The sequence below is a fragment of the Pagrus pagrus genome, assembly GCF_965226575.1.
Source record: "Pagrus pagrus genome assembly, chromosome: 14".
NCBI lineage: Eukaryota > Metazoa > Chordata > Actinopteri > Spariformes > Sparidae > Pagrus > Pagrus pagrus.
The window spans coordinates 16826659-16844711 of NC_140198.1; the positions used below are offsets into that span (position 1 = coordinate 16826659).

General features: G+C 41.7%; 3 protein-coding genes across 4 annotated transcripts; 2 read left to right on the plus strand and 1 right to left on the minus strand.

The window, feature by feature from the left end:
- Window positions 1–5664, plus strand: plp1b (proteolipid protein 1b). Of its 2 annotated transcripts, none has more exons than XM_084374049.1 (7): window positions 1–135; window positions 2033–2219; window positions 2308–2464; window positions 2677–2854; window positions 3121–3194; window positions 4090–4155; window positions 4785–5664. In XM_084374049.1, the coding sequence occupies exons 1-7, from the start codon at window positions 132–134 to the stop codon at window positions 4854–4856; spliced, it is 738 nt and encodes a 245-aa protein (XP_084230175.1). In that variant the 5' UTR covers window positions 1–131; the 3' UTR covers window positions 4857–5664. The 2 variants fall into 2 exon arrangements, with proteins under 2 accessions (XP_084230175.1, XP_084230174.1); XM_084374048.1 differs by lacking the exon at window positions 1–135 and adding an exon at window positions 1420–1668.
- A 1-nt stretch (window position 5665) lies between these two features.
- Window positions 5666–17099, minus strand: LOC311269704 (uncharacterized protein). Its single transcript, XM_084374047.1, has 10 exons — window positions 17050–17099; window positions 16353–16393; window positions 16135–16246; window positions 15859–15936; window positions 8260–8319; window positions 7985–8077; window positions 6560–7861; window positions 6401–6463; window positions 6145–6247; window positions 5666–6051 (listed from the first exon to the last, which is right to left on the minus strand). The coding sequence occupies exons 2-10, from the start codon at window positions 16360–16362 to the stop codon at window positions 5947–5949; spliced, it is 1926 nt and encodes a 641-aa protein (XP_084230173.1). The 5' UTR covers window positions 16363–16393; window positions 17050–17099; the 3' UTR covers window positions 5666–5946.
- Window positions 9362–14503, plus strand: LOC311269611 (uncharacterized protein). The gene is made up of 2 exons (XM_084373845.1): window positions 9362–9637; window positions 11037–14503. The coding sequence occupies exon 2, from the start codon at window positions 11043–11045 to the stop codon at window positions 12339–12341; it is 1299 nt and encodes a 432-aa protein (XP_084229971.1). The 5' UTR covers window positions 9362–9637; window positions 11037–11042; the 3' UTR covers window positions 12342–14503.
- Window positions 17100–18053: the final 954 nt, after the last annotated feature.

Consider the following 18053-nt stretch of genomic DNA (forward strand, 5'->3'; position numbering starts at 1 on the left):
CTATTGTTGATGAGACAAAAGCGCGAGTCAGATTCATATAGGAGTGGCGGGGAATAACTTCTCATATCCTCATATCACAGTCACAAAGCCAAGCAGCAAAACTTCAATAACCCCAGCACTTCTTTCTGGACATGGGTGAGTGCACAGAATTTTTAATAACTCTTATCATCTATTATTAACGTGATTTGAAAATGTGAATTTCAATAACTTACTAATGTTGCCTTTAATATGTCCTTTCTGTCCTTAGACATCATGTTGCCCTCTGTCCCACTGTGGGCAAGATTTGCTGCTTTAATCCTATGGGTTTTTAGTAGTATTTTAATATCCATATATGGATTATTGATGTACTACTTATTCACTTTTTGCCCCTTATGTCCTAATATATGACATATTTTAACACAAAGTGATGATTTTTGAAGACTGAAAAGAAAACAGCACATGGTCTCAGCCAGGATTACTTACTTTTCAATACACAGAGAACTCCTCGTTACCTCCTTTAACCCCTTTTAACCATGAACCAGACTGGAGTCAGACGGCCTCTCATCATGCCAAGGTCATGCCAGGTCACTCGTGTGAAAGAGGTCAGATACTCCCACATGTGTGACGGGTATAAATCAGCACATTTGCATGAGAACTGCGGACCGAAACAAGTTCTGCTAACCGTTTTTCCTCCCTTGCAAACAACATGTGTGCTAATTTTCACACATTTCCTAACAGCTTGAATATCTGACTGTTTATTGGCGTCTACTGTAAATGCACCTTTTTGCACTGATTTCACATAGAAGCCGTGATGGCCTGTATCACTCTGTCACTGTAACCACCACTGCAGCAGGGCAGAGCTGAAGTGTGGGCGTCTGCAGGCAGTATCATTAATGGGACTCTAGCAGTCTTCCTGCTGTTACTATTTATACTTTGGTAGCAGTTTGTTTAACTCACTGGCTCTTTTCCTTCCAACTACAGTCCCATAATCTGTAAAAAAAATGATCCAAATGTTTAATCAAATTGAGAAGTTTCAGAACGAGTGGCGACATTACTCAAATTTTGAGTGGGGTTGTTGTTGTTGTGAAAATATTCAAATTGCCCCTCTCGTTCATTATGCTTCCACCCACTCTTTGAACACTTGAACTCAGCCCCCGCCTGCATTGACACTCAGTGCCATGGTACCACACTCAACCAGCTGTGGATGGAGGATGGCCTGAGGTGCCCAGTGGTGTCGAGACTGTCCTGGTGACCACTCTGCCACCACATACTACTGTGTGTGTTTGTGTGTGTGTGTGTGCATTGTGGCACTATGGTCTTTGTTTGTTTGACATCGCTGCCCTTTGTTCCACCCTGATCGTGGCAAAGACAATGGATATTGTATCTGCAGCCACAAAAAGAAGCTCTTTCTTCAGACCCCTGAAGCCAGTGTTCACCACCATCTCTCACTCGCCTGGTGACGCCTGGAGACAGAGGGCAGGACCAGGAGTTAGTAGTGTTGGTAGAAGCATAGCAGCTTTCACATACGGATGAAGTCAGCGCAGGGAGGCTTATTATACTATAGCAATACCTTGTAGGCAGCACTGTACATCACTGGTTGGCACTGGGATCTTTCTTGTCGCGGGAGAGTACAGGATCAGAAGCAGCAAATGTTTCCGGTCAGGCAGCCTTGGCTTTGCAAAGCCTTAGGTGCTTTCCTCTATCCCATTTCTGCCAATGCTTTTATTAACACTGTGGATATTTGCTACCTGCTTCAACAGCGCAGCTTACACTGGAAGAAGTGTGTGAGATTGTCGTGAAGTCAGTGGTGACTGCTTTTTGTTGGGACGCTTTATTGGGAAATCGCTGCTTGAACTAATTTTTTTTCTTCTGTTGCTTTCTTGCCTGTTGGTGGGGTATTTTTTGGTGTATGCTCATGGATTTGCAGACAGAGCGAGGCCTTTTTCATAGCTCCCCCACAGGGTGAAAGAGTTCTCCGCCGTGGCGTAGATGTGTTGTGTGGTTATATGTGCGGTGTGTGCCGCCTGTGTGCTGATTTATTATGCCCCCTCAGGTTGTTATGATTGCTGTATCCGGTGCATTGGGGCAGTGCCCTATCCATCCTTGGTGGCCACCTTGCTATGCTATGCTGGCATGGCGTTATTTTGTGGCTGCGGGCACGAAGCGTTGACCCAGACTGAAGTCCTGGTCGAGACTTACTTCGCCCGCAATGTTCAGGACTTTGCGGTCATGGCCTCCTTGTGAGTGACGCTTCAATAAATACTCTGAATTCTGATTTTTTTACCTGATTTTGCTGTTTGACCTGACGTCTCCCTGTGACTGTCCCAGCATCAAATATTTCCAGTACGTGATCTACGGCCTGGCATCCTTCTTCTTCCTCTATGGTATCCTGCTGCTGGCTGAGGGCTTCTACGCCACGAGCGCCGTCAAGCAGACCTTTGGTGAATTCAGGAGCACCCAATGTGGCCGCTGCCTCAGCCTGACGGTGAGAGCAGGGAGGAGGGGGGGAGATGACGTCAGGTCATTGTTAAGATGCTGAATGCTGGTTTGTTTAAAGCTCAATGAAATGTTCTTTGTTTCTTCTATTTCTCCAGTGAAATATGGTTGACACCTGATTTAAAGACACCACATTCATCACACTGAAACCTCAGCGCCACATTTCTGTGACCTAACGTACTGCACTCCTCATTCCAACAGTTTATCATAGTGACGTACATCTTGGCCTTCATCTGGCTGGCCGTGTTCGCCTTCACCGCCATACCGGTCTTCTTCCTGTTCAACATGGAGCAGACCTGCCACAACATCAACATCCTGGCTGAAACAACCCCCAGCATTAATCAGCACGGCTGGATTTGCATGGACGCCAGGCAGTATGGTGCGTTGCTCTTATAAAGACTGACCGCATGTCCCCCTGATGAGAATGTTAATGCGCCCGTGAAAGCAATGAATTAATCATCAGAGAGTGGATGCACAATTGGGTGTTGCATAAGTTATGAAATAATGAAGATAATGACACTTTTATCTTAATCTTAACTGCTGTGTCTCTGATATGCTGTGAGCAAGAAGGAACTGGAGTGCGTCAAAATAACTCATCATGATTCAGCAATGGTGAGTGATACTTACGTCATGTCTTCATTTTAGGTCTGCTCCCTTGGAATGCGATGCCAGGGAAGGCTTGTGGAATGACCTTGGCGTCTATTTGCAAAACCAGCGAAGTGAGTAGATGAATCCAATACTCCACTTTACACAGTTTAGTATTTCGTGTCAGCATCCTCACATTAAAACCAGTGTGCAGAAAGAATGTAAAGTCTCTTCTCAATTATAATTGAATGGTTGTGAATGTGAATATCTTTTATGACACGCGCTTGCAAGTACGGAAGGCCAAGGCAAGTGAGGAAAAAAGATCTGAGTCTGATATAATTGTTTTCTCTCTCTGCTAGGATAATCTTTCTAAGTTCCTTATTTATTTATGCATTTATGAATTTATGTATGTACTTATTTATTTATTTATTTATTCATTCATTCATTATGTATTTATTTAATCTGATAAACAGGTGGGAAAAAAATGGTTTGGTAGGTGTTTTTTTTTCTTTAGTGCACCACTGCCCCCTGTTCTTATTTTCTCTCAAGGAGGAAAATTAGAAGGGAGGAATCAGCGTGGCTAACTTATCAGCTACTTCCACAGTAATGTCATCACTACATTACTTGCTAACACACACTAATGCACCTTGTGTTTAGAGTGCACTGTGAAATTAAAACTCAGCTGGAAGAAAACATGAATTGTTTTAGTTCTGTTTAGAGCACGGGTTAGTGGTGCGCCTCAGCCTCCTAAATAAGTAAGGAGGTAAATAAGTAAACAAGTATTAAAGCAAGAAAAAAACAAAAAAATATATTTTTTAAACTTTTTCTTACCTGTTTTTGCAGAATAAATAAACTAACAGAAAATGTTTTACCTTTTCTACCTGTTCTTAAGTATACAGAAGAAACCTCGATCAGAGAATGGATCGCCCTTTTTTTTTTTATTTGCCTCTCAAGGCTTCCATAATGTAAGAGATGGGTTAAATTCTCTGAATGTATATTAAACTAACCTGTGTTTGATTTATTTTACAGTTCTACGTCACCTATGACCTGTACATTGCTGCATTTGCGGGTGCCGGTATCACTCTCTTAGCACTGGTGAGCAATTGCTTCGTCAGTGGTCACATTTAAGCTTCTTCTTTTAAATACGTCCAGTTGGAATCACATTTAAAGGGTCCGTTCTGCTAAATTACGGAGAGAAAAAAAAGTTACACATTTAGTTGTATTTAGCCGTGCATGTTGGTTTGGTTTTATCTGGTCGGCCAGGTTTTGAGATGTTTTGTCTGTGAGATTACTGCTGCCACCTAAGTACGATGGAAATGAATGGAATGTAGTTTTTGGTACTAGTGCCTCTCTATGAACAGTTTTCAGTGGAAATGCTTTTTGCCAAAGGAATAGTTCCCTACGAACACTTTGTATAGCAAAGTATGTGGGTTATCTGCAGTAACAGGAACACCATCAAAGTCAGTTTTCACCACAAACAAAATTCCAGAAAACTTGTTTGCAATTGGCTGGCAGCAGAAATCTCTGAAAAAGATTTCTCAAACCCTGAACAACTCCTACCCAAAAATATCTGCACAGCTAGACACCACTCCAAGTAAGTAAGAAAAACATGTTTTTCTATGATTTGGGTGAACCGACCCTTGAAAAGATTTTTTTTTCCTCCATATTTTCATCCCTTTTACTTTCTACTCTTCTCACCTCCATCTCAATGTCTTCCTTTGCAGTTCGTGTACATGGTTGCCACCACCTACAACTACGCAGTCTTGCGGTTTCTGGGCAGGAAAGGGATCCGCTAAGTGTAACATGTCCAACCCGGTCAACCCCAGCCTCTGGCTATGAGATGGACAGTTGACACATGCAACACTAGATTTCCATTCATCCTCTTGGAAACAGCAACTTCCAAACCTGGATCACCTGCTATAGTATTTCTTTAGACGTGTTTCTCATCACTTTTTGTATGAACAACAGACAGAGAGATGAAGATCGTTCACAGCCAGCCGCAAGCTCTGGTCTCCTCCTCAAATCCTCCCCTCAGATGATTCTCTTGGCTTTGTTGTTCATTTTTTCTCTTGCAAGTTTGTATCTCATGTTTGATTCTTTTGTTGTGAAGCTTCGCTGCCGCTGATGCTGTCGTCAGATCGCGATGTATGATGTTTCATGAATAATTAAGAGCAATGACAGCTCGCCTCGCAAATCATAACTGCATGCCCTCTGTTTAGTGTTTACTGATGCATACATTGAATATGATTTTGCCGCTGCTTCATTATCACCATCTTGTGAACTAAAGCAAGTGAAGCTGAATGTACAAAAGTTCTCAGCGAGGGTTAGGTGTACCCTCTCACCTCCCTTACAACACATGCACTCTGCATTCGCTCATAATGCATTTTTGCTTTGTTTAGATGCCACTGTGCAGAGACCTGTATCTACTTTCCTGGAGCTTCTTTTAGGTTAATGCATTAAATAAGTGGATTTTATGTTACTGAGGTGTTGATGCTTCCATAATGTGCCTCCAGGTGACTCGAGTTTGATGTGCAGCCCTGCTACTTACTGAGCTGGGTTTCATTGTGTATGCTCATTTGAAATTAATAAACCATTTACATCTGAGGCAAGAATATGTGATTTTATTTTAACCATATACAGCAAAAGAAAATTAAAAATTGTATTCCATTGAAGCATTTACTAAATAAAAATATGCTGCCAAACCTTTTCATTACAGATTTCTCAATCCTAGCAATACGCTATATGTCCTAAAAAACTTTCAGAAATTGGTTCAAAAGACAGAATACAGAGTTAAGGCAACAGTGGTGAGGTTTCTCAGTCCAAACAACACATTAATCACAGCATGCCTTGGGTCTTGTCTGATGACATATTTGTCCCAGTTAGGCTTCAGGTCTTGAGAGCTATCGCAAAGCAGCCATCACATTGGATCACTTGGTTACGCAAAAAAATGGGGGTCAGCAGTTCTCCCAGGGCCTTAGTGCACACGCCACACTGCAGAAACACACAGAAAATTAACATTATACATGACATGTGCCTGTCATTCAATATGTACCCACAGATATGAAAGAGGAGAACAGAACAAACCTTTAGACAGTCGGGGTGGCAGTCCATCAGAGGTTCACTGAATATGAGCCTGACTCTTCCCTCAATGGTTTTGTCACAGAATGAACAAACAGACTTGGTAGTCCTGCATTAGAGAGAAAAGATTATCTTGTTGAACTTTATGAACTTTGTGACTGTCCAAAAGTAAAAATAAAACCAAAGAAGAAAAAGAAGAAGAAGAAGAAGACGAAGAACTTTTCAAATTCTTAATAGTGTTGTCTTTAAAATGAGACATTACCTGGGTTCACTCAGCGTCCGTGTGGATCGTTGCTCCTCTACTGACTTTTGAGACATTTCAGAGCTATAAAAAATTGTCATCAGCAAAGAATAAGATGCATTTTATTTTATATGCACACACATGTAAATATTATGGTCCTTCTCATAAGGGCTTACTCACATGTTGGTATGATCCGACTGTTGGATCAGTTGCTTCTCCTTGGTGTGGGTTTGTTCTGGATCTCCCGCAGGTTCAGGAGCGGCATCACTTGCAGGTGGCTTCACATCTATATCTAATGCATCCGTCAGTTCCATGGCATTGTAAGATAAATTATCATTTGAAGCTGTTCCAGGCTCAAGTGCATCCATGATGCTTAGCTCCACCACTTGAGCTGATGCATTTTCAGTTGCTGGCTGGACACTTTGCTCTGCAACAGTGCTCTGAACAGGCTGGACTTCACACTTAACAACCTCGTCAGCTCTGGTCTGTAAAACTGGCTCTGCTGAGGCGGCAGACACAACTTTACTTTCTACAGGCTCGACTGCAGCCTCAGCAGCGGGTTGAGTGGGCGATTTGGATACAGTATCTGCCACTAAGTCAGGGACTTCTTTCACAATGTCTTGGGAAGCAGCTTCGTCTCCTGCTGTGTTGGTTAGAGCCAGTGGCGCAGGCAATGACTCCACCTTACCCTCAACTACAGCTTCAGCAGTTTCCGCAGACAGACCTGTCTCACAACTCCTGTCTGTAGCAGCTTCAGCAGCAGGATGAGTGGGCGATTCAGATACAGGATTTGCCACAAAGTTGGGGACTGTTTCAATACTGTCCTGAAGAACAGCCTCTCCTCCTGGCATTGTATTAATCACATCAATCTTGTCAGGTGCCGACTCCACCACAGCCACATCTACAGCTTTAACTATTTCTCCTGCAGCCTGTTTTGGAGGACATTTCTCACTACTCCCCTCTGCAGGTTGTACAGTTGATTCTACTCCTGAATTCTCCACATTTGTTGCTTTTGCTGGCTCTGTTTCAGTTGAAGGTTGGTCTTCAATTTTCGGTTCGACTAAAAGCACAGCAGGGACCACAGCACTATCTTTATTCTCCCCTGTGTGATCTTCCACATGAGCATCTGCAGAGACTTTGACCTCATTTTGTTCTACATATGACTCGTCAGCTGCTGTATTGGCATATTCTCCCTTGATTTCTGATGTTGTGTTGACGAGTTGTTGCTCAGTTGGCGCCACAGGAGACACTGATTCTGGATTTTCCTTTGTTGAAGAAACTGGTTGTGCCTCGCCATTTTGGACATATTCTTCTACATGGACATCTGCAGAGACCTCAGCAGCCCCCTCACTCTGCTCTACGTTTGACAGCTCAACTGCTGTATCAGCATTTTCTTCCTTGTTTTCTGCAGTTGTGTTCTCTACAGATGTGCCTGGTTGTGCCTCACCATTTTGGATAGGTATATCTGTGACTGCTTGGGACCTGTAACAGAAGGAGTTGCTTATCCCCAACTATGCAAAAAAAGACATAACAACAAAAGTCCCTACACTCAGCATTTTTAAATGTACTTGCTGTTACAGTAGACAGATGCTCTCATATACTAACTTTGTATCGTCTGTGGTCTCCACTGTTGACCCCTCAGGCTGAGCATCTTTATGAGGAGGAACAACTTCACAATTTTCCTGATTAGCTGAATCGCTGAAAGAAAGAACAGAAAATAATAGACTTGCAGAATTTATATATCCAGCACTAACAGTCAATTTTTGCTTTACATGTTCAGATATTACTGAGATTAACAATGCAATTATCAAAACATGTGGATTTGCAGAGGGGCAGCTATTAGTTTGCACAGTTTTTATTCAAATTCAGCACATACATACCCTTCAGATGGAATAAACTCCGTGTTTTGCAGAGGAGGGTTCGGTGGAGGATCGACTGATCTACAGGGTAAGAATAAGAAGCACACCTTGAAAAGGACCTTGGCATTTATAACCTTAGAACTGACTACAGAGCTGATGAAAATTATGTCTTGCTAATGAATTTCTCTCAACCAGGGAAAGATTTCATCAGCTTTAAACTGTTATAGCTCAGAATTGCCGTCAAAGCCAAATGCTCCATAACAAAGTGTTTAGAGTCTTTTCTATCCTTTTTTTACACTAGGGATAATGTAAATGTACAACATAAAGACAGACAACTTTTAAAGCATTTACTTTCTGTGTAGCATATACTTTCTGAGTGCAGTGTCAGAATGTTATTGTCGGGTGTCAGGTGTTCATAATATGACTCAGTTTCTTCTTTTATATCAGTGAGGGGATCATCTATAATCTGCACAAAAAAATGTTCTGACCTGCTCTGGAGGTAAAACAAATTACACATATAGGACACCAGCTTATTAAAAAATAGGGCCAGCTACATTGATTCATGAGGCAAAGCAGACAAATTCAACCTTAAATGTCAACACAATCTTTATTAACAATGTGAATACCACCAAACACGCCGCAGTGAAGAGACGGGGTGTTGCTGTTTGCTTGAACAAGAAATGTGATCTAGATAATTGCGTGAGTTAATTTAGCCCCAGTTTGTGCCTCTCATTTATTAACATTGCTGGTAATAGATGTGGGGTAAACAAAATTGGACTAGTGCCTGCAAAAGAAAAACACCTTGATAATGATATAGCTCTTAATATATTGTATGTTCATGGTGCACCTGGCTACACTGACATTTGCTTTAATCAGTTTAGCAAAGTACACCAATGCCTTGATACCAACTGCCCTGTATCTAATGAGGTGATATGGTGCTACACAACATTTACCAACAACTTTACAGCTATAGTTTCACGTCATTGAGCTCCGTGATGTAATCTATTGATTTTATATGAATGCCCCTGCAGTTAGACACTTATTTTTGTAACAGGAAGTTGTGAGCGTTTATTTTGAAGGCGCTGTTACCCAGCTTCCGGCTTGGTTCCGCTGTCCCCTGGCGTGTTGTTATGTAGCTGGTTCATGCTAGGCAGCAAGTAGGAAAGCGTGCGGCTTTTTGAGTAAACGTTACCGCGTTATTTCAGCTTCCTGTGACCGACAGACGTGTAGCAGCGACAGGAGCATAAACACGGACACCTGCGCTGTGTTTTAAAGCCTAATTTAGTCTCAAAACCACAAGGAAAAGTGACTGTAAGCTTAGTTTTCAAACAGTAACGTAACGGTGTGCGGCGTGGTCACAACCCCACTACAACATTAACACGACGACCCCCCAAAACCAGTAAGTCAGATGGGATATTCACTGGTTTCCCTACGCATGAAATAAAATACAAGTAGACCATCATTTCAGTACCAACATGTCACCAGGGTAGCTCCTGGGTCTCCAGTGAAAGGGGAATTTAAGGGAAACGTGCTCACAGTAGGCTCTCTATGCTAATGCTTTGTTATTATGGCTCTTAGTATTGTCCGACAGTCACAAGCAAACTTACTGTAAGAAGAGCAAAACGATTGTTTTCGATACTGGTCAAGGTTTGAAACTATTAACTCTGAAAACATAAAAACGACAATGTATGGACCAATCACTCAAGAAAACCTGGACTAGTATGAGTTTAATGGTCAGCATTGTAGGTATTTCGTATTTTGATGCACCTGCAGCAAAAATGCATTATTTCCTGTTCCAGAAGTAGGAACAGTCTTTAGATCTAGAGCTGCTTTTTTTGTCTGGGGGGACACAACGATCCTTTTGACAAATTGACCAGAGGATTATCAGAAAGAGGGTCTAAGGGTCTCTCTATTACATGTTTGATAAATCAGAATCAGCGTAGGTGAAAAAGACAGATGATTGTTGAGTCTTATTTTCAGATCTTCAAATACCAACGCTTTGGGATGGTGTATGATTGGTTTTTGTTGTACAGATTATTGGTATCGCTAATTTTTCTGTCAGATTGCTGATAAAATAAACATGTTTTGCTTTGGCTCTGCTGCAGCATCCTCTTGCACAATGTCCCGCACACAACAATAATTAATAGCCTTTAAACATTAAATGAAATATAAAGTGGCAGAAAATGGAAATACTCAAGTAAAGTAGCTTAATATTATACTTAAGAATAGTACTTGACTAAATTGTACTTGTATTTATTTTATCACTGGTTTTTCAAAATTTTGACAGAGTTTCAATTAAACTGCAAATGAATATCAGCCCCAATTATCGCTCCAATTATTGTCTCCTTGATTTCTAATAATCGGTATCGCCCCGGAAAAAGCCATATCGGTCAACCCCAAGTACTGACTGAACAACAACAACTAATTATTGAGGCTCACTCCCAAATACTGATGCTTTGTGAAGCTTTGGTATTTAGTGACCTGAGAATGAGACTTAATCAACTGTATGAAGTGAAAATGAATGCTGGGTGCAGGATATCTGTTGCTCTGGTTTTTGAGCATTGCACCTGTGAGAAACCACAATAAAAACAGCCATCTTGTAAACTAAGCTCGGCTCAGAATAAGGAAGTTATGTATTACCCCTTATCAGTCAGGAAAACGGCTTGACGGAGCTGTGTGCTGGCAAGGTCAAAGTGTAGGCGAAGGAGGATGAAAAGCACTTAAGGTGTTCAGTCTTTCTGTGTGAATCACTTTTGCTTAATGCATTATTCATTCCTGCATCTCCTGTGCCATCCTAGAAAAAAATGCCATCAAGAAATCATCTTGACAAAATCGGGAGGAAGAAGAAGAAGAAATGGACAGAGGAAGCCATGGAGCGTGCACTGATCGAGGTGAAGTCTGGAAGGTGCACGGTGAGACAAGCTGCCAAGGAGTTTGGAGTCCCTAAATCTTCACTGGGGGACAGAGTCAGTGGACGGGTGGCACCAGGGAGTCGCAGTGGGCCGGCCCAGCTTATAACATCTGCAGACGAGGACCTGTTGGTAGAGTTCTCTTTATACATGTCCAAGCATGGATTTCCACTGACCAAGCAACAGCTAGTGTCCTTCGCATCGTCCATTTATAAGCGGCAGCATCGGAGGGTGGCGTTTTCTAAACTGGGCCAGACCTGGTGGCTCAATTTTAGAAAACGGCAAGAAAAGAATATTACCATTCAGCCAGCAGACAATGTTGTCCGTGGGAGGACGGTGTGTGTGAGGAAGGAAGCAGTGGAGCAGTTTTTTCATTTGCTGAGCACTGTCGTGGACACTCGTGGACTGAGAGACAAGCCTCACCAAATCTTTAACTGCAACGAGACGGGCTTTCAGCTGGGCAGGAAGAGGGTGATACTCCCAAAATCTGCCAGTCTGGGCTACAAGCCAGCACCAGGCCTGAGGGACCACATCTCCGTCCTGGCTTGCTTTAGTGCGACTGGAGTGGACATTCCCCCATTCATTATCTACTCAAAGGCCTATCCAGGGGGAGTATGTTACAAGACACAAGGACCTCCAAATGCCCTCTATGGTTGGTCAGACTCGGGGTGTGTCAACTCTGAACTTTTCAAGAAATGGTTCCTCAAACACTTCCTTCTGCACACACCGAAAGAGCGTCCACTGCTGTTGATTTTTGACGGCCACAAGTCTCCTGTGAACCTTGAGGTGGTGGAAGCAGCACGTAAGGAGGACGTCATCCTTCTGTGCCTTCCGCCTCACTGCTCTCACATCCTGCAGCCATTTGACGCGGGTCTCTTTTTCCTCCTGAAGCAGCGCTTTGCAGCGCTAATAGGTGACGGTTGTGCCACTGATACTCACTTTGCTGTCAGCAAGAAGGAGTTTTCAGGTGTATTTAAAGGGACGTATCAGGTAGTGAAGGAGGAGGAGGGTGTCAGGACTGTGAAGGAAGGCTTTAGGAAATGTGGCATGTACCCACTGAACCACTTCGCCATTACCGAGGGTCATTTAATGCCGTCCCACGCAATGGGCCCGGGAGCTGGACCTTCCTTGTCCACATCAGCACAGGGGATGCACTCTGTGGGAGACCTCACAGCTGCTGGACCCTCCTCCTAACTCATTACTACCTAAGACTACCAGTCAGTAGCTTTGAGGAAAGAGACTGACTGCATAATTTAACAAAAACTGAATGGACACTCGTGCTAGAGTACCGTGCAAACCTTCCCACAGACTCACTGCAGAGTTCACCAGAAAGGGTTGTGTTGATATTATTTCAACGTGCTCAGATTGTGTTGTTGAGTGAAAATTTTTAAATGCTGCACAACAGCGGGCCAGGGTCCCGACTAGGGGTCTAGAGGACAAAAGATTATTTAAGGTATAAGAAAGAAAAATATATATTTCTATATTCTTTAAGACTTCTATATTTATTGTATTTGTCTTGTAAAATATTGGCTACTTTCACCTCTTCAGGCCTCTAAAAAACATTCAAATGAAACAAGCTGAGGCAGAAAAATGACTCACAGCAGTGTCAATTGCCAAAGTAGAAAAAGCACAGGTGAAATTCAATAAATTAATGATGGCTGCATTCAGTACAGGTGCGCCAGTTCTTAGGCTCTAGTATTGTGCATGCTCACTTACTGACATGACATATGGGGACACTTAATGGAATGGAGCCATCGTTAATGTCATTGCTCCCACCTGTGCTTTTCCTGCTTTGATAAGTCAAAATGTCTGCCGTGAAAAGGGTCTTTTCCTGTGAGGAGTGATCAGAAGCAGGAAAGATTTCGAACTGCTGCTGTACAACAAATGAACTTAAGCTCTGTCCTTCTGTCTTGTGTGTGATTGATGGTCAGCCAGCTAGCTAAGCTAACTCACATTAACAAGTTTGAGTAAAATGGAAGTTGTGTCTGTTGTTGTCTGTGCTGCCACTGACGTGCTAACTGACTTGTCACACCCCCATACTGGAGCTACACTACTCCCAGTGTTTATGTGCATATTGCATCTTGTGGATGCATAGCGTTAATTTCTGAGGGCATGCGCAACCACCGCTACAAACGGACAGAGGATATGCAAGCCAGCCATCATGCATACCTGAACGCGTTGTTAAAAGCAATATGTCTGGCCTGATGGTAGGCTAGTAGGGTTGGACTGATAGACACTGCCCTCATCCATTGCCAGTGGCTGACGCCTCCATGTCCCATTTATAATTTTCTTATCAAACCTGCGAACCCAAGACGCTCCACTACATTGGTGGCCATGGTGTTTTTTTCTGCAAGCCGCTGTTAGTTTATTTCTATCAATTGGCCGTTATTTGCGCTTTCTTGTTTTTTTCTTCTTTCTTCCTGAGTATAGCCAGCCAGCTAATCTTGTTTCAAGCTTCTGAGCCTGAACACAGCTTAGTTATGGGCTTGTGGTGCAGAGATGAAGACACTGTTCGACCCGACACGGGAATGTCGGCTGCTGGCCTGGCAGGCATGAGAGAGTTGCTCTAACTCCCCTCGTTGGTGACAGGAGACAGTTTTCTCTGCTGTGTGAGACAGATGGAGGGTGCCGTCAGAGCAACAACGACAGTGTCATCGTCCATCACGATGTTTCACTGCGTGCATCTTCCTAAGCCAATTCATTAGACATCGCCCAACCCCATGCTAGTCTACAAAGTGTATGCTGTGGGGGAGTTTTTCTTATCCTGCTCTGGACTGATCAAACAAGCTGTTTATTTGTTCAGTTTGTTTTCATGCAGCTCATATATTAACAGATTCACCTCATTTTTCTGGACATGCTTATGAAGATAAAAGGACAGATTTAAATCTTAGCCACATTATTCTTCACAATTGACTATAAATAACTAGCACATTGTGAAAATGTAGTTAGGTAGTGAGGTCTTGGCTCTGTATCCATGCAGAACATTTTCAAACAAAAGAACTACTCGTGAAATTTGTTACTAAGTGATTTCTCCTTTGTGGTGTTCAGGCCTGCTGTGAAACACTGAAAGCACTGATGGGTAAACAATGTTTTTTATATCGATAGAGGGGAAATGAAAACATGTCCTTGTTCACATATTCTGAATGTAATTGGCCCATTTAGTAGTTGGAAAAGGAATATTATCTAAAAAACAGAAGAACTATCAAGGAAAATTGAGCCCTTTGTTTAATTTTGAGAGGGATGTTTTCCTACTGAAATGTTTTGTATTCACAAAGAAGAATGGACCTTACAGGATGAGCTCTGGGTAGAAAAACAGAATAAAAGTATTTTTGAAATATTTTTGCAGCACAATCAAATTGTCTTAAGCTCATTTATTAATTACCAAAGGGGTGTGTGTCCATGTATGTGCATGCGTATTTGCTACATAGTGAGGACCAGAACATTTAACCTCACAGAGTGATGAGATTTTTGGAAAGTGGGGATTTTGGCTGAGCCTCACAGCTTTAAAGGACTCTTTGAAGATTAATACTTGGCCATAAAGGTAACGTAAGAATTAATTTAAGGTGAGGAGCTTGGAAATGAGGGTCCTCACAAGTACATAAGTACAAGTATGTGTGTGTTTGTCTGAGTCATGTACGTCTTCAAGTCAGGTGATGTAATATCAATGCAAGAGGTACAGCTGGCAACAATACACAGGCAGGAACACTGCTGCATGTATTAATCAATTAGTGTGTAAATAGTTAACGAATGTTTACATGTTTACAATCTTATTAAACATAAAGTAGGTGTCTTTGAACATGGCCTTATTTTGAATCATTGAAAACCATTTGAAAGAAAATTAGTTTTTATGCTCAGCAAAACAATGGGTACTATTTAACACTTGATCACTAAATATTTGTACAACTCAAATTGGGGATTTATATTTTTATAATGTTTGCTAGAAGGCTTAACTCTCTTGGTATTAAAGGGCAAATATCCCAGTGTTAAGTCAGTTGTGCCTTGAGGGTAAATATTCAGTAAGCAAGGATTGTTTTCAGATTAATACTTTATCAACCAGCTAAAGAACAGGTCTGCCTGCAGTGTACTGTGGGAATTTATAGGTGCGGCAGAGCTGCCCAGGGCTAAGTTCATGTTTATGGTGATTTGTGCCTGAAGCCATTTTTTGTTTTTTTGTTTTTATTCACCAACCCAACGGGAGTTAAAGGATCATTTCAGTTTGACTACCTCCACATTGTTTCTTGTATTAAAATGAGACTCAACTTATTCACTAGACTGAATAATTGAATATCACATTTGTTTCTGTTATTTACTGCATTTTCAACCCAAAAAATCTGCCAGATTTCTAGTTAAATATATAAAAGAAATTACAAATTCAGTGAGCACCTGCTTCAGACACAATTTTGTTAATTACATTTGCCGAATGCCACTTTATCAGATGTCATCACGTCATCAATCACTATGAAGCAATTGTGTTGAAAATGATTCACTGTTTCAAAGCATCTGACATAATCAAAAAGGGCAACATCTGCTGGCCAAACCGTGCACTGCATCAGTGTGGATGGATTAAATCTGAGACCATAATCAAACAGGTTTTACAAACAAGGAGGCCTTGTTTGGGATGGTCACGTGGTTTTTGGCATTTGTCCTTTTAAAATAAATTAGAACAGGCATTAATATTGACATCTTTCAATATTTGTACTGTAACACTCACTCAAATTTCTTGGCTGTGAGCTGGACGTATGAATTCTGTCTGACTGGAGCGGGTTTGGTCTCCACAGCCTGCTCCGTCCTGCAAGACAGAAGAAGTTGTCATTAATATGCAGCATGTTTGTTGCAACATTTCTCTCTAAAAGTCTACATGTAACGTAGGACATGAAATGCAAGAAAGCAGAACAACACCAGATTCTAATTTTATGTAATGAATTGAATTATTGTTTCAAATCAACACTTCATTTTTGAGGTTGTGTCTTAATCGCTATTGGCATACCTTGCATTGTCTTGCTCTTTATTTCCTTGTTTTGATCCCTGGATCCAACTGACATCGTTCTTAAGTGCAGTCCGCACCCTGGTGGTTTGAAACACTGTGTTCCTGTCAACATCTACAACACACACACACACTTTCTGTTAAAACTGGGTACCAGAAATGCTTTCACACCAAATTGAATCAGATAAATGGATGAAATATTGGATTCAAGTGTGACTTACCTTGTGCCATGATGCTGATATGTTCAACCTGATGAGATTATCTGAAGATGCAAAAGGAAAAAAACAATTCAAGGTTTAGTTTTAAAACGTTTACACAAATAAAACAGTGCTCATTGTTTGCAGAACAGTGACACACGACATCTGCTTCCTATCTTTCTCACAAGTGATTTCAGGTCTGTTGAATGACCCAGACACAACCAGTAATACTGCATTCAGCACGGAAACAACTCAACCAGATCATAAAAGTGACATTTAAGTATTTATCATCTGCTACTAATCATTCCTGACAGCTTTGTTCCATAAGAACATGTATAGAAACATTGAAATTAGATATTTAGATACGATTTTTTGTATGCTTTTTTCACCACATTTTATGTCAAAACCTGGCAGATTCATGCAATAATGTTGCTCTATATAGACTCCATGTTCAGTCATTTGCTCAGAATTGTATCCCAAAATGTGTTTACAGTGTCCTGTCACACCCTTCTGAGCCCCTGTTAACATTTTGACCCACACTCTGTGTTTTAATCTCCGATAATGAGCCTCGCTGGAGATGTGCCAACACCAATTAACCAGGTCAAATTCATTATGCATGGAAAATGAAAGCGATTCTGACTTTGCAGTGACCCTGCATAGTCAATGAACTTGAAATCAGAGCATGTGTGAAATCAATTCCTGCACTAAGCTGTGTTCTCACCTGTTCTGGTCAGCTGCGTCAGCGCTGTTGGAGTGATGTCAAGCCTCGTCTGGTTCTCTGCCTCACAGACAGACAGGTAAAGGCACTACAACCTGAGCCCCCACCCCCGTCTCATTACAAATTCCACCCCTTGTTTAACTGCAGTGTCACACATGGATGCTACTGTGCAGGTTGATCGAGTGGGTGGGTTGCTTTTCATAACAATCATAGAGTGGGGGAGACAGGTGCTGTTGTTTTAATTAGTAGTTTCGTGTTTCTGCAATGGTGAAATGTTACATTCCAGAGTTGTTTATCTACCAGACTGTCACAAACACTATTTCCTCCGAACTAAACGGAGAAAAAAAACACAGCTTTTTCATGCATTGTTTTTCTGGCTTTTACTTAGTGGAGCTCTTTTTCCTCATACAATAAGCTTATCAAACTATTAATGTGGCCAGAAATGAAACCCTGCGGCTCATTAGCTGAAGACATTTGATCAGTTTCATCTGACTGCTGTTTCACTCTTAGCTCCGAGTAAAGGCACGCTGTTCCAGTTGGAGGCTGACAGGAATCAAGAGGGACCTGACTGTAAACTTCTTGGAATTTAATCTCCTCCCTGATCAGAACCTTTCATTGTCATTTACACCAAAATACATCCAAGTGAAATATGCATGTCCTCCAGTGAAACTTAAACAGGCACACCAAAACTTAAACTCAGTCCTTTATGTTGAGTGATTTTAGTATTTTACAATTTAATAAACTGAAATGTTTGGTCTGAGGATTAATTACAGCCTCTGGGACTCTGACTACTGATTCTTAATGAAATTTAAATGCCGTAAGCACCACAGCCAATTTGTAGAAGCAGATATCTCCAAACTTGGACACATCAAACCAAAACTATCTGCATGGCTTGATTCAATTAGAGATAAATGAGATTTTGTTACGATGGACTGACCTGAAAAAGGCATATTCAGAAAGGTAACAGCACACATCCTTTCGCTTTCTCAATAACTCACTCACACACA

Bases quoted from the DNA above. Each gene is read 5' to 3' on its own strand.
- plp1b (XM_084374048.1), top strand. From the start codon at position 1,629: ATGTTTCCGGTCAGGCAGCCTTGGCTTTGCAAAGCCTTAG. The intron at 2,465-2,676 runs GTGAGAGCAGGG...TCATTCCAACAG, and splicing joins GCCGCTGCCTCAGCCTGACG to TTTATCATAGTGACGTACAT. The intron at 2,855-3,120 runs GTGCGTTGCTCT...TCTTCATTTTAG, and splicing joins CATGGACGCCAGGCAGTATG to GTCTGCTCCCTTGGAATGCG.
- LOC311269611 (XM_084373845.1), top strand. From the start codon at position 11,043: ATGCCATCAAGAAATCATCTTGACAAAATCGGGAGGAAGAAGAAGAAG.
- LOC311269704 (XM_084374047.1), bottom strand. The intron at 8,078-8,259 runs GTATGTATGTGC...TCTTTCTTTCAG, and splicing joins GAGTTTATTCCATCTGAAGG to CGATTCAGCTAATCAGGAAA. The intron at 6,248-6,400 runs GTAATGTCTCAT...TCTCTAATGCAG, and splicing joins CGGACGCTGAGTGAACCCAG to GACTACCAAGTCTGTTTGTT.